The sequence below is a fragment of the Pholis gunnellus genome, assembly GCF_910591455.1.
Source record: "Pholis gunnellus genome assembly, chromosome: 22".
In the NCBI taxonomy this organism is placed as follows: domain Eukaryota; kingdom Metazoa; phylum Chordata; class Actinopteri; order Perciformes; family Pholidae; genus Pholis; species Pholis gunnellus.
Genome location: NC_136549.1, coordinates 2,579,107 through 2,592,306, shown reverse-complemented (window position 1 = coordinate 2,592,306; position 13,200 = coordinate 2,579,107). Strand labels below are relative to the sequence as shown.

The following is a 13,200-nucleotide window of genomic DNA, read 5'->3' as shown; positions in this document are numbered from 1 at the left end:
GCTGTATTAGTTTAGTAATATCAATGGCACAAACTCAGCACACATTTATATCCCTTCTCAGGGTCAGAAGGTAACCCAAGACTTTCACTGACAAGCCAGATCCTCCATTTTAGAGATACTCAAATTTCCCAAACTGGAACCGAGCGTCTCCATTCTACATGTCACCGTCGGGCCTGTGGGCCATACCTGGCCCATGTGGTCATGGCCCTTACACATCATGGCAGATCAGGAACATTTGCTGCGAGAGCTGTTTCCCCAACTCAAGATAGGAAGCTTTCGGGCCAGAGTCTTCCACATTCTCGTCTGGATGTGCTTTAGACAGAGCGCAGCACAACAGAGTGGAAACACACCATAATGGAAGAAACAATTGTTGCTAGGCTTAATTACCTTCCAGGCGAGTATCAGGGAGAAAGAAATGAGCCGTGAGCTGACACTTACCATACGCAAAGCAACAATCTAACACCGACCGTCTTTCCTTCTCACACACAAAACAGTTGCGTGAGAGATCATTTGTATCTACCAGAGTATAATTTGAGAAGCTGGTTGTTGGCGGTCGCAGTTATGGTAAATTATCACATCACATCATCATGAGATTAAAAGCAGACGATCTCTGGGGATCAATAAAGGCTTACCGTCTCTTTCATTTCCAGCAAAACGGCAAAGCTCAATTCTGTAATAAAGCTCTACACAGGTTGGAGATGAACGTGATGAGGTCAACCCAAATAGGGAAAAGATGTGACACGAATGTGGCGGCAGGTTTTACCCCCAGGGGAAGGCCAGCATTACATTTATGTACATGCACACACACACCTTAGTCTCTCATAGAACAACTGGGGTACTGAGCACGAGCTGGATGAAGTAAAGATTACACGGAGCCTCTTTCCTCTATTAGTGGAAACACAGGACTTTAGGCCAGGAGACCGCTGTTCGTGTCACAAGCAAAACTAAACGCCGTCTCCGCCACATCCAAAACTAACACTAGAGGGATTCCTAGAGTGTCATATTTTGAAGCTTAGGGCCACTAACCAAGCGTCGGTATTCGACCAGTTAGGAGTGAGAATGTGTTGGACCAGACGTCACGATGATAGAACGTTCATTACAACCATAAGAGGCTTGGACTTGACTTGGACTTTGCCTACCAAAGATATGAGAGCTGACTGGGACTTTGCCGCTCAAAGACTTGTGACTTGACTTCGACTCGAGTTCAAAGACTTGAGACGTGACTTAGACTTGCACCTCAAAGACTCGAGTTTTGACTTGAAATCTAACTCAAAGACTTGCGACTTGACTGTGACTTGAACCCCAAAGACTTTTTCTTTTAATTTGACCTTTTCTTCTTTTACATTGTTTGTCGCTGAGTTTGACTGTCTGTATAGTTATCCACCATGTTATATATAATTATTTTTGGCGTGTAACATGTATAGGCTGAAAATAAAATGGATGAAAGAAAGAGATTTTGCGTTACGTTACTCGCAGGAGTTTACTTGCGGGATCATTTGTGATTATTCGCGTAATTTGTGCCGGAGAGGAGGAGTGGCTTATCTCCATGGAAACCGTTATCAAATAAGCCATTTATTTCCACCATCAACCATGGAAGAAATAACCACTATTTCTGCTTTTTATAAGTACCACATATCCCGGGAAACTAAACGCCATTTTGTCTGAGTTCATAACATCATCCGGTGGAGCTCCGTGGATTTTATCGAGCTGTCTTCACTGTATATACCAAGCCACAGGTCGGCTGGTGTACTACAGCTGTATGAACCCCAAATAAACAGATTTTGATCTGATTTCATTGCAATAAATGGATAAAAGGGATGCCGAAATAACGACATAATAATGCTGATTTGTAAAAAGTCTGAATTCATGTTTTGTTAGTTCTCTCTGCAAGACGACAAGCAAATCACTTTTAAAATACTTGTTTTCTCAATGGAGCTCGGATCGATGTCGCTAGGCTTTGCTGACATTGTAACAGCTCCATCAACAGTCAAAATAATATCATCTAGGCGTAAATATGGCAGCATAGTTATTGTTTGTACCCAATGATTCATAGACGTACATTTATACACATACTTTCGTCTGGTGTCTACTAATATGAGTTATCGTAGTGCTCTGGGTGCCCACCTACGGATAGAATATTGTTTTCCTCCATAGCTTTTGATTCAACAGCAGGACGTCAGTGATGACAGGAGGAGGATCTCAACGCTGATATGCTTTTGTGACACAGCGTCACGCAAATTTCTCGTCCATGTGGGAAAATGTAAACTCTCGCGAATGAGGCGATTATTCAAGTTGCGTCATTTGCGTATTTCCATTGTTTTTGTACGTAACGTAGTCGGGCCAAAAATCTGGGTCACGTTTGGTGTGAACACAGCTTTAGACTTGCCCCTTAAAGACTTAAGACTTGACTTTGACTGTAGCTCAAAGACTTGAGACTTTGAGCAAAAAATTACTTGTCGGCATCTCTGTTTTTGCGACGCATGTATTTGGGAATGTGTTAGCACACCACTGGGTAAATGAGACTTGGATTGGTAAAGTATTGCAGTTGTTAAAACGCAGCCATCCTAATTATTTCAATTCATCAAGACTTTTCTCTTTGAGGTATGCAAGGAAAACAATGTTTTCTTCAAGAATTCAAGGTAACACAGGGTAATAATATAATAATTATAATTTTGGGGTGACGTATTTATTTTTAAGTAAAAGTACCACATGTTAAAAAATCATTACATGTAAAAGTCCTGCCTTCAAAGCCCTACCTAAGGAAAAGTAAACAAGTGTTATCATCACTACTATGCTAAACACATCATAAATAACTGTACAGCCCTTATAAAATGTGTTAGCTTAATATTGTATAGTCTGTCTGATTGTCTGTATGTTGTCAGATTGATCCACTGTCTTTAAACAGAGTGTTAGAGGTCCTAATCTGGTTTAATCTCTTTATTTTACCTTTGGAGGATGAAATAAAGCAAGTGACTCAAAGAAGACAAGATGAAAAAAATGGGACACAGCAGGGAAGATGGAAAAAAACATGCGCAAGGAGATTCCTGTGGGACACCGGGATGCTGCTTCTATTCCTGTGCAGGAGACGGAGAGGAGACAAGTGTCCTATTGAGGATCTCTGGATGGGGTGGGGGCTGTGTGGTGGTGGTTAAAGGCTCAGAAAAGCCTGCCAGAGCAGAGCAACGGGAAAATACCACAAGCGTCTTCAGTGCTTGTTTACCGTGAACATCCGTCTGACAGGAGCAGGAATTACACATGTTGACGCAGTAATGACTTAAGATACAGATTTTTGACATTTAATTTAATTTGTATGAATATATGGTGAAATAATGTACTTTTCGCATTTCTTTTGAAGAATAAGGAATTTTAAATATGTTTTTACTGCTAAAAAAGGGAAATTAGTCACTTGAATTTGGTAATTTGATTTGCATTTGTAATCTGTGGTCTCATTCTGTGGTGCAACTTTGCAAATTCACCGTATAAAAACAGAACTCTCAATGGCTGTCCCCTGAATTCTATCCCGAAACCTTCATAAATAGTTGGAGTGAGATATATTCACATGCTGGTTCATAGGGTTTCCAGTGAGCAAACACACTTCTATTTCTGCATCTCTTTCACCTCTTTTTCCACAGAGAATCCTCTAACATCCCTGACGCCGGCTCCTGACACGCCCTCATGCTGACCACGCCGACACTGTGAGGAGCGCCCAGGGAGACGAGGGAGAGGATAAAGGAGAGGTCACTCTGCTGCAGCCTCTTCCTGTATTTGATGTCCCTCTCTCCTCCCCCTCACTCTTCATCCCTTACCATGTTCCCCCAGCGCCTCTTTCTTTTGTGCCATCGCAAAGATGACAGATGACTGTCCTCTCGTCCCGTCTTTGAACTTCACCGCCACACTGTCCCCATTCACAGCCGCATGCATGTGAGCATTGTGCCTAGAGAATGTATGTGTGTGTGTGTGGAGGGGGAATAAGGAGGCCTCCTCACCTCGGGATCACCGCTCCCTCAGACTGAGCCCATAAATTAAATGTGACAGGCGTAATGGGTCGGGGATGCCAGGGTAGTGGGGTCAAACGATTTAAAGAAATCCAATGCCACTGTGGGTGTGGAGGGCGACCGGCCGAGCCAGAGGCATGATGTCAGTGCCCTCGAATCCCACGTCTCCTTGTGATCCAGAGAGCCTGTCACAGGGTCACGCACAAGGGAGATTACGTTTTAGGAGGCACTGAGTCGACAGCAAAGCAGGGGCGTAAATTAGGGGAGATCCATTTCAAGACTGAAGTAGCTTTATGTTCAAAAGGATCAACACGAAAGTGATCAAACCATTTTACAGTGCCCTGGGTAGTGTGGACTGATATTTATTTCACTTAAGACATGAATGTAGTGTGTGTGTGTGAACCTGTAGGACAGCCTATTGGGGACATTGATGGTAAAAAACAAAAACCACAAATGTCAACGTCATGGTGGTAACACAGCCATTAGGATTCACCCTCATGGATATCTGTACCTGATATGTTGGTAATCCATCCAACAGCTGACATTAGCATCCCTTGGGCACTGCCACTAACAAGGCTAAAAGCTGTTGAAAATGACATATTTCCATTGGCCAGAATTTCTCAAGCTACACAAAAGTATACCCAAGTACATTTTACGAGTCTGTTCCTGAGGGCCCATCAACTGATAATCCATCCACTCCTAAAGAATCATATTTACAGAAATAACGTGTCTGCAAGTCATGACTTTTAGTATAATGAGATGAAACGTCTGCATTGAGCTGTCTCTGACACATCCAGTCAGGAACAGTGGGGTAAACACCTCTTCCATTAATATTACACCAACCAGAGCAAAGTAGCACTGATCTATCGATTTCTTTCCCACCACTTTGCATGAATTCCACAAATAATAACCAAATGCTTTATCGCACTCTCAAGTCATTCTAGCAAAGTGATCTAGTTACCCAAAATGATTTTAGACAATATAATCCCTGTTTAGTTCAAGATTGAGCAAGGAGCATCAAGTAGCTTTACATAATCCTGAAACAAAGCTCAACGTGTTTTCTTTGCTTCTCTCAAGTGATTACGTTCCAGAAAGCAGCAGAAGACGGCTCTCACTGTACTTGGCATCTCTGTTCCAGTCTTACCGTCAGAGCGGTGGATGCAGGTGTGCTGGTTATCGCTGAGGAAGAAGCCATCCGTGCACTGACACTCGTAGCTCCCCATAGTGTTGACGCACACTTGCTGGCACCCGCCGTTGTTGTCCACACACTCGTCCACATCTGTTAGGATTGGAGACGCACAGAGAGAAATAAAGTCAACCACGGCAACACAGTGGAACAGCAGCCCATTCAGCTTCATAAACAAACGTGTGCCCATCAAAGTTTATGTGAAAATGTCTGATGAGAGGGATGGCGTCAGTGTCGGGAATGTGAGGGTCACGCATGCTTACGCGCACAAACACACAGAGGGCAGACGGGGAGTCCTAACAGGCTTCTGATCCTGGCACCCTAAGGTGGCTGTACAACCTCCTGGCACCAGGCTGTAACGGGGATCTGACAAGGTGAGCATCACAGTCTGTGTGTGTGTGTGTGTGTGTGTGTGTGTGTGTGTGTGTGTGTGTGTGTGTGTGTGTGGGGGTGTGTGTGTGATTGTGTGTGTGTGTGTGTGTGTGTGTGTGTGTGTGTGTGCACATGCTGGTGCAAGAGTGTGTTTATAGGGCCTCTGCTGTGCTGCTGAAAGACCAGTACATTTCCAATGGGACATTTTGATGGGGGCTGAAGTGAACTGCAAACTTGTAACACCCTCAACTGACTTTAACGGGGATCAAACATGACTACCTGTGTGTGTGTGTGTGTGTGTGTGTGTGTGTGTGTGTGTGTGTATGTGTGTGTGTGTGTGTGTGTGTGTGTGTGTGTGTGTGTGTGTGTGTGTGTGTGTGTGTAGGTGTGTGTGTGTGTGTGTGTGTGTGTGTGTGTGTGTGTGTGTGTGTGTGTGTGTGTGTGTGTGTGTGTGTGTGTGAGTGAGTGAGTGATCCCAGTGGCTGACTGGAATGACTTTCCACTGTGTTTAGTCTGAGGTTCTGACAGGCAGGTTACACAACCACAGACATACTGCAAAGAATGAAAGAAAGAAAAGACAGACAAAGACAAAAAGACCTAGATGCTCAAAAGAAATGTACAACTTGGTGTTTATCGCGCCAGACACAATGTCCAACCTAGTTTTACCTGAGTCTATACACCAGGGGTATTCAATTAAAATTCCAAAAGGTCCAGATTGAGAAAATGTCCTCGTGCAAAGGTCCGGAACATTACAGTAATATCTAACTTGCACTATTTAGTGCCATATATATATATATATATTCAAGAAGCCTAGTAGTAGTAACGTCTCTGTGTAGTCAACAACTATCAAATAAAGAAAGTACACATCAATTATATTTTAACAATTATTATTCTCAGTTTTCAAATGTAACTGGATGGATTATGAATAATACATAGAAATACATAAATAAATGTTCTTCTCATTTCAAGTAAAATAATATCTGGATTAAAGAATAACTTAAATAACAGAAAGCTTTTGAAAAACGTGCATCTTAAAATAAAGTACTTAATCTTAGAAAAATCAATTTCACTGATTTGTCCTGCAGCTTTAAATTCAGCTCATTCAGGTGTGAAGTGATGTCAATCAAAAATCTATATTATATTTTTCTCATCTTCTAATAAGATACATTTGTGTACATGGACTTTATCTGTGGTTATTAAACCACTTGTTTCAGCTCTATTCTCTGTTAACATCATTGTTGGACAGTGAATTAAAGTGTTAGGATTCTGATCATATTGGACTCTGAGGTTTATTTTCTGTGTCTTCATTTCAGATGTGAGTGGGTACGTTTGCTCCAAGTGAGACGTACTGTTTCTAAACTGCCCGTGGGAGGAATTCACCTCAACGAGTTTGTCCATTCTTGGTTGAAGACTTTGGTCTCTCTGAACACTTTTCTCTTTTAGGAGATCGTCTTGTGAATTGACTTTTCTAAACTACGTAATATTGTTCCTGCTCTGCGAGCTCTCTCCTCGTCTCTCCCCCGTGTGTCTTGGTGTGTGTACATCTCACTCGAGTCAGGAAACTTGTCAGAATACCCATATTTGATTGGCTGAGCTGCATCACGTGATGTGATTTACAACGCATATTGGTCGTTGTGTTTCCTGCACCGCTGAACAAATGCCGTAAATGCTGGAAAAGCTGCGCCGGTTAAAATAGAAGCGCTCCGTCAAAATTTTATAATTCTCAATTTTTAAGCACGTCATCCCCCCCCCTCTCTCTCTCCCGTCTCCCTTATAAAAAAAAGTAGAAATGCCACGAAAATACATCTTGTCAGGACAAGATGTTAAACTCTTCTAACAGTTCACTGAAAGCGTCCCCAAATACATTGCGTAGGAAGGAGATCAGCTCCAAGAGGATCTTGGAGCTGATCTCCTCCAGTTAGTTATCCAGCTAGACTTAGTGCATTTAAGAGGAGGGGAGGCCAAAAACAGAGGACAGGAAGAGAGTAGTTGCGCAGAGTGCAGAGATGAACACATACTGTTACTGTATACAGCTGTTAGAGCCTCTGCCAAACACTTGCCAACTTCTGACTCTACTGTACCCTTTTATCCCCCGCTAGCACCCTTCCAACAACACAATAAGACAACTCTTACACTGCTGCTTCTAGACTGAAATCAAGGGTTCTACTTTACTTTAATCTAGTTTCCCCAGACCATTTTGTGATTCGATTTAAGGATTATGGTTAGGATTATGATTCACGCTCATGTCCCCACCTTATTAACCCATATTTTAAGATTCCAATCTTACCAAATCCTGGTCAATTATAAGAAATAATTCAACAATAAGTCAATACACTTCCCTATTTTGCGGATATGTTTGGGATCAAATCTTGGTCGCTGGAGAACCACCCCACCCCACCCCACCCCCGTTAGCTCTATGTCCATCATTTTCCCTGAATGTACCCTGGATGGTGCATGAACGAGAGTGCAATCGAACTTAAAGCTGGCTTCATTCTCTCCCGGACTCATACACCCATAAACCTCCAGTTCCTGTGTAAATATACTGGTGTATTAGTGTCCTCGCTGAACTCTGGGCTTTGTTTTCATTTCACTTCCGAACGGCGTTTTAAGCAAATCTCATGGTTTAACAGATGTCATAAATGTGACTGAGGCATTTCATCTTCAGGCTGGATAAGGGCGAGAGAGAGAGAGAGAGAGAGAGAGAGAGAGAGAGAGAGAGAGAGAGAGAGAGAGAGAAGAAATGCAGCCATCTCCAAGTCCAACTAAACTCTGCCAACATTTCTGCATAAACAGTCCACGGGGCCATTTTGCAAGTTTCAACCGGAGACCCTCTGTTTTGTTTGATTGTGCTAGTGTAAACTTGCCTACAATTTTGTTTAGACACAACTAGGATGTGCTTGACACATCGGGGGGGGGGGGGGGGGGGGGGGAGACAACGAGGCGTAGGGGAAGGGCGAGGGATGAGTGAGGGTGGGAAAATAAAAGACTTGTGAGTAAAGATGCAAAACAAGTGTAGAAAGTCATTTCAAAATGTCTTCTAGACGATTGATTTCTAGAATGTTTGATCATGTGGAAAACACTGAGGAAAACCACCAGTAGAAACCACACAAATGTGCGATATTTAACCTATATTCTACCAAAATTAGCGCATATGTGCAGTTTTCTTTTAACACAGGACAACCCGCTAAACATAGGTGATAGACTCCTGTCCCATTGCTGGTGGCTTTGAGGAGAGCTAATTATTTGTATGTTTTGTACATTAATCAATTCTGATAGTTGTCCTAATCTCTGTTGATTTTCTTATCTCCACAGGAGAAACATTCAACCTATCGCGTGTGTGCGTGTGTCTGGGAGTCCATGAGTGTGTGTGTGCCTCTGCGTCCGTCCGGTTAATCTCACATTCTGCTGCAGCAAACTGCGTCATGTTTTGTCCGGCCAGTTATGTCTGTACGCTCAAAGACTTTGTGTGGTAGCGGTGAGCCACACTTACTCAAAACACCTTTTATTGCACTGCCGCTAGTGACAACACTGCTGAGTGCATCTCCAACCCCCCATGTGCTACTCTGTGCACACATTGAGGGGAGGGAACCGTTTGCGGTGTGTTTGGCTAACAGCTAACGGAGCTACCAGCACACACACTGCTGTACCTCGCCACTGCTAAGCGTGCAGATAGTCTTTAAACTTTGCCTCAGTTTATCTGCCCCTTCCCTCCCACCTCCTGTCCGTTACATGCTGGACCTCTCCGTGACACACCGCGGCCGCTGGCTCCCCGCTGCGCCGCCACCTCTCAGATCTCGCCGTGGAATGAAAAGGACGCGTCAGAAGGAAAATAAACTTGCGCAAGCCGCACCGGACGTTCACAGAGGGCACCGAAAGATCGACACATTGGGCCCAGCTGTGTCCACGCCAAAACCAAATAAATAAAGTCAGAATCAAAAGGAAGAAAGGAGCCGAAACAGGACCGCTCTTTAATCACTGCACAATTACGCAATCTTAAATCTATTAGTGCCCTAACTTGTTGACACAGTGCATCTGGGACATGAGGGAGTGACTTCCTGCCCCCTCACGCAAACTGATTTATTTTTCATTTTTTTCTTCCAAACTCAATTTTCTGAAGTGCCGTTTGTCGTTTGAGTCTTGTTCAGAACACCACAAGATTCTGAGGTTTCTCAATATCATGCTTCGGGTCTATTAAAAGCCACAGAGTCTTTGTTGCTTTTCACAAGCGGGCCCAGAGCGTGCGAGAAAAGTAAGAACTAAATAGAGTGTGAACTTTGACGGAGTAATAAACAAGTCGGATAAAAAATGTTGTTTTCAGATGGAGCTGTTGCACTTTGATGCTGCAGTTTACGATTTAAGAGCGTCAATCTGAATGGTTACACACCACAATACACTACTTAGCTTCAGTGTTCGACTTGAACCCAAAAGCTCACTGCAACAAATGTCTTCTGAGCATGGACCTGACATTATGTTCCCAGCTAGTGATTAGTGAGTCTGAAAGCAGGATCCCACATTTCTACCAGCCATGGAAGACACATGATTTTCATTTGACTGCATCTTTGAACTAATCGCGGCCGATTTCCAGTCATGGGGCTGCCGTGCTGTGTTATGACAGCTCGTCGTTCGAGAGACGAGACATTTTCTGTCTCTGGGTGTACACAGACTGCCAGTATTAATTGGGACGAGGGAGCGTGTGCGATCGTGTGCCCTCATTCATACAGTAAATCTCCTGCTGAATGAGACACTTGAGAGCGAGACATTATGACAAACACTGAGGTCCTTGTTGACGAGCGGCGTGACGGTGACGGCTGGAGCTGCGCTTGAAATGCGGTTTGACAATAGGCCGACGTGTCAGTCTCTCAGAGGCCTGTTTATATGGTTACCATGCATCACAGGGCACTCTGCAGTCAGTGATGACAGTCGACACAAAGCATCGGAGAGGCTGGTGACGATGTGCTGTCCATGAGTCAATACACAGGAACGCATTACCCATTCTGCAGTGTAGTATATCTTCTCAAAGTGGGCTAAATATAGCTCTTACAAAACCCATACCTGAAATACAACCTAATCCCCTGGAGAGCACCGTCCTCTGCTAGCAGTCCTATTATGTATTCTTCTTATGGGGTTTAAAATGTGAAATTCTATTATTTTGTTCCAAAATTAGATATTCCACATTTGTAAAAACAGACATACTGCTGGAATCAGAGTAAGCCACTCAATACAGGCTCCTATTATATATGAGTCATGTCAACATCTTTGCTTACAAACAGCCTGGGGTTTTTAAATATTGACTGTGCGGTGCAATTTAGGAAGCATTTCTTTGTTTAATCTGAAATGAACACACAGCAATGTGAGACCATGCCAGAAGTAGGCTTTCACCTGGTCCAAAAACAACCCAGCATGGACTTAAGAAACAATTGATTTGCAATAACCAGTATCTAAAACTGACTATGAACACATTCTCACTCCTAACTCGTGGAATACGATCGCTTGGTCAGTGGCCCTGACTCTCTAGTTTACGCCTCTAGCATCAGTTTTGGACGTGTCACCATACACTTGTTATGCATAGTGTCTTTTCAAAATAAACTTCCATCTTGACAAGAAGTTAGGTTTTTGCAACAAAATCCATTAGTCAGAGTTAGAAAAAGATTGTGGTTGACGTTAAGGGGCTAGCATCTCACGGGACTAACAAGTCATGTGACCAACGACTGACTTGTCAAATAACTCAATATTGACTCGGAGGTTCACTCGGGACACGAACTGACGCTTTCTGGGTGAAAGTCCTGTGTTTGTTTGACCCACCTCCATCGCTCACAACAGGCATAAACGGACTATCATGCACTTTCTATTACATGAGTTGCACTGCACATTTAATAATGACACAGGGAGGTTGACTCTGAAGTTAGTTGGAAGCCTGGTGTGTCTCATACAGACACTAAAGGGTGCCTCGGTGCGTCGGTGTCAGACGCCATGGGGCACTGACCAAACATTGGTATTTGACGAGTTGGGAGTAAAAATGGCTTTAACAAGGATTCAATCATGTCTGTCCAATTGCAAAAGACACTTGATCACATAGGGTTCAATGTTAATTGAGGCAAGTGGGTCGGAAATACTTGCCCAAAGTACATTTTTACTTGCCCCTTTAGAAACAGTTTTATTTATTAGTTAAAGTTACTTGTCATGTTTAATCTTTCTTGTGAGTTTCTAGGTTTACTAGCCCTGCGTGGCATTTTACTTGCCCCAGGCAAGCCGGCAATCCTTTTTGTTGAGCCCTGTCAAATGTGACATATTGTAGCAGAGGTAAAAGTATAGCACAAGGACACAGATACAAAAACACTCTCCATTTGCTCCTTTAAAGCATCACTTGATTTATATAAGACAATGTACTAATGGTCTAAAAGAAAGGCTTAGGTGCACCATGTCACAATATCTTGCATCACTTTTGAAGGCGTTGGCTGCGGTAGGAAAGGCAGGATGCTTTTTCCTCTTTTGTGTGCAGAAGTCATTTCTATTAATTGATTTGTTGAATGAGAATCAGAATGAGTTCTTTTTGTTCGGCTTTGAGCGAATAAACTCAGCCACAGCGTAGTTTGGTCAGAAGTTTGCGCTAAAAAAGAAAGAAATGGAGAGAGGTCTTCGGGAATTTGTTTCAAATGCACAAGTTTTATTTGTTCTTTCATGTCAACTAGTATTAGCCATGTTTCATCCATTCCCCAGACTAGCAATTGCAATTTATAGGAATACCTGAGAGGACATTGGCAGCAGAAACAGCCAATCAGTTAAGCCAGTGAAATGTTACCTACGTCAGAATTTATTCAGTTATGGTATTCCCATAATTCATCTAGCACGTCAACTATTTTTCAACAAAGGTATAAAAACCACCATGAACGAGCGTAAAAACATTCTTTTGCGATTGAGGCAGTTTTATCAAAAGTTGCCGTTTTCATACAGTATTTCAAATGCGATACTTCAAAATGCATATAAATATGTGAATGGAAACAAGCCCAGAGAGCTAACATCTCATGCATAGTTATGTCTTTATACCAGGGGTCGGCAACCTTTACTATCCAAAGAGCCATTTTGCCCTATTTTCCACCAAATAAAATTTGTCTGGAGCCGCAAAAGCTATTTGATGTCAGAGTTCTCACCACATATCAAGCATTCAGGTAAGCCAGCATCGTTGGTAGTGAAAGCAAATGAATACGTCCACGCAGAATTAAACTCTCTATTTTCCTCCGTGACTTTTCTGTTTTTGGATTTATCAATTGATAGTTTACCGAGGGTGGAGGTCTGCAAATTATGATGAGCCACCTACAAGAAAAGGCGCATTACGATGTAAGATTCAAGTGGCGCATCGCGTAGCGCGGCCGCTTTTGAATATATTACTCTTTTGCTCGACAGGGTTGGAATCCAGGTTGATGCGATCTTTCCATAAATATATTTTCTTCAATGTATTTCTTCATAGGTGGCTGTGATGTAGTGCTCACTTATACAATCGTAATCCCCGCAATATATATGAGATGTGGCTTTTAGATCTCCAGCAATATGTTTGTGAATGTGTGACGAATCTGGCAACAGAGGCAGAAAACAGCTGCTGCTGTTACGCGAACACAACACACGCACGGAAGGAAACCAGTAGGTTTGAAA

General features: G+C 42.9%; 1 protein-coding gene across 2 annotated transcripts in view; it reads right to left on the bottom strand.

Annotated features, from left to right (window-relative positions):
• Positions 1–13,200, bottom strand: part of scube1 (signal peptide, CUB domain, EGF-like 1) — a gene marked incomplete at both ends in the record, with an annotated part of 106,098 nt that overhangs the window by 66,114 nt on the left and 26,784 nt on the right. For both annotated transcript variants that reach the window (XM_079183542.1, XM_079183543.1), the window contains one exon: positions 5,140–5,274. In XM_079183542.1, coding sequence (XP_079039668.1) covers positions 5,140–5,274 — 135 coding nt within the window. The remainder of the gene's footprint in view (positions 1–5,139; positions 5,275–13,200) is intronic.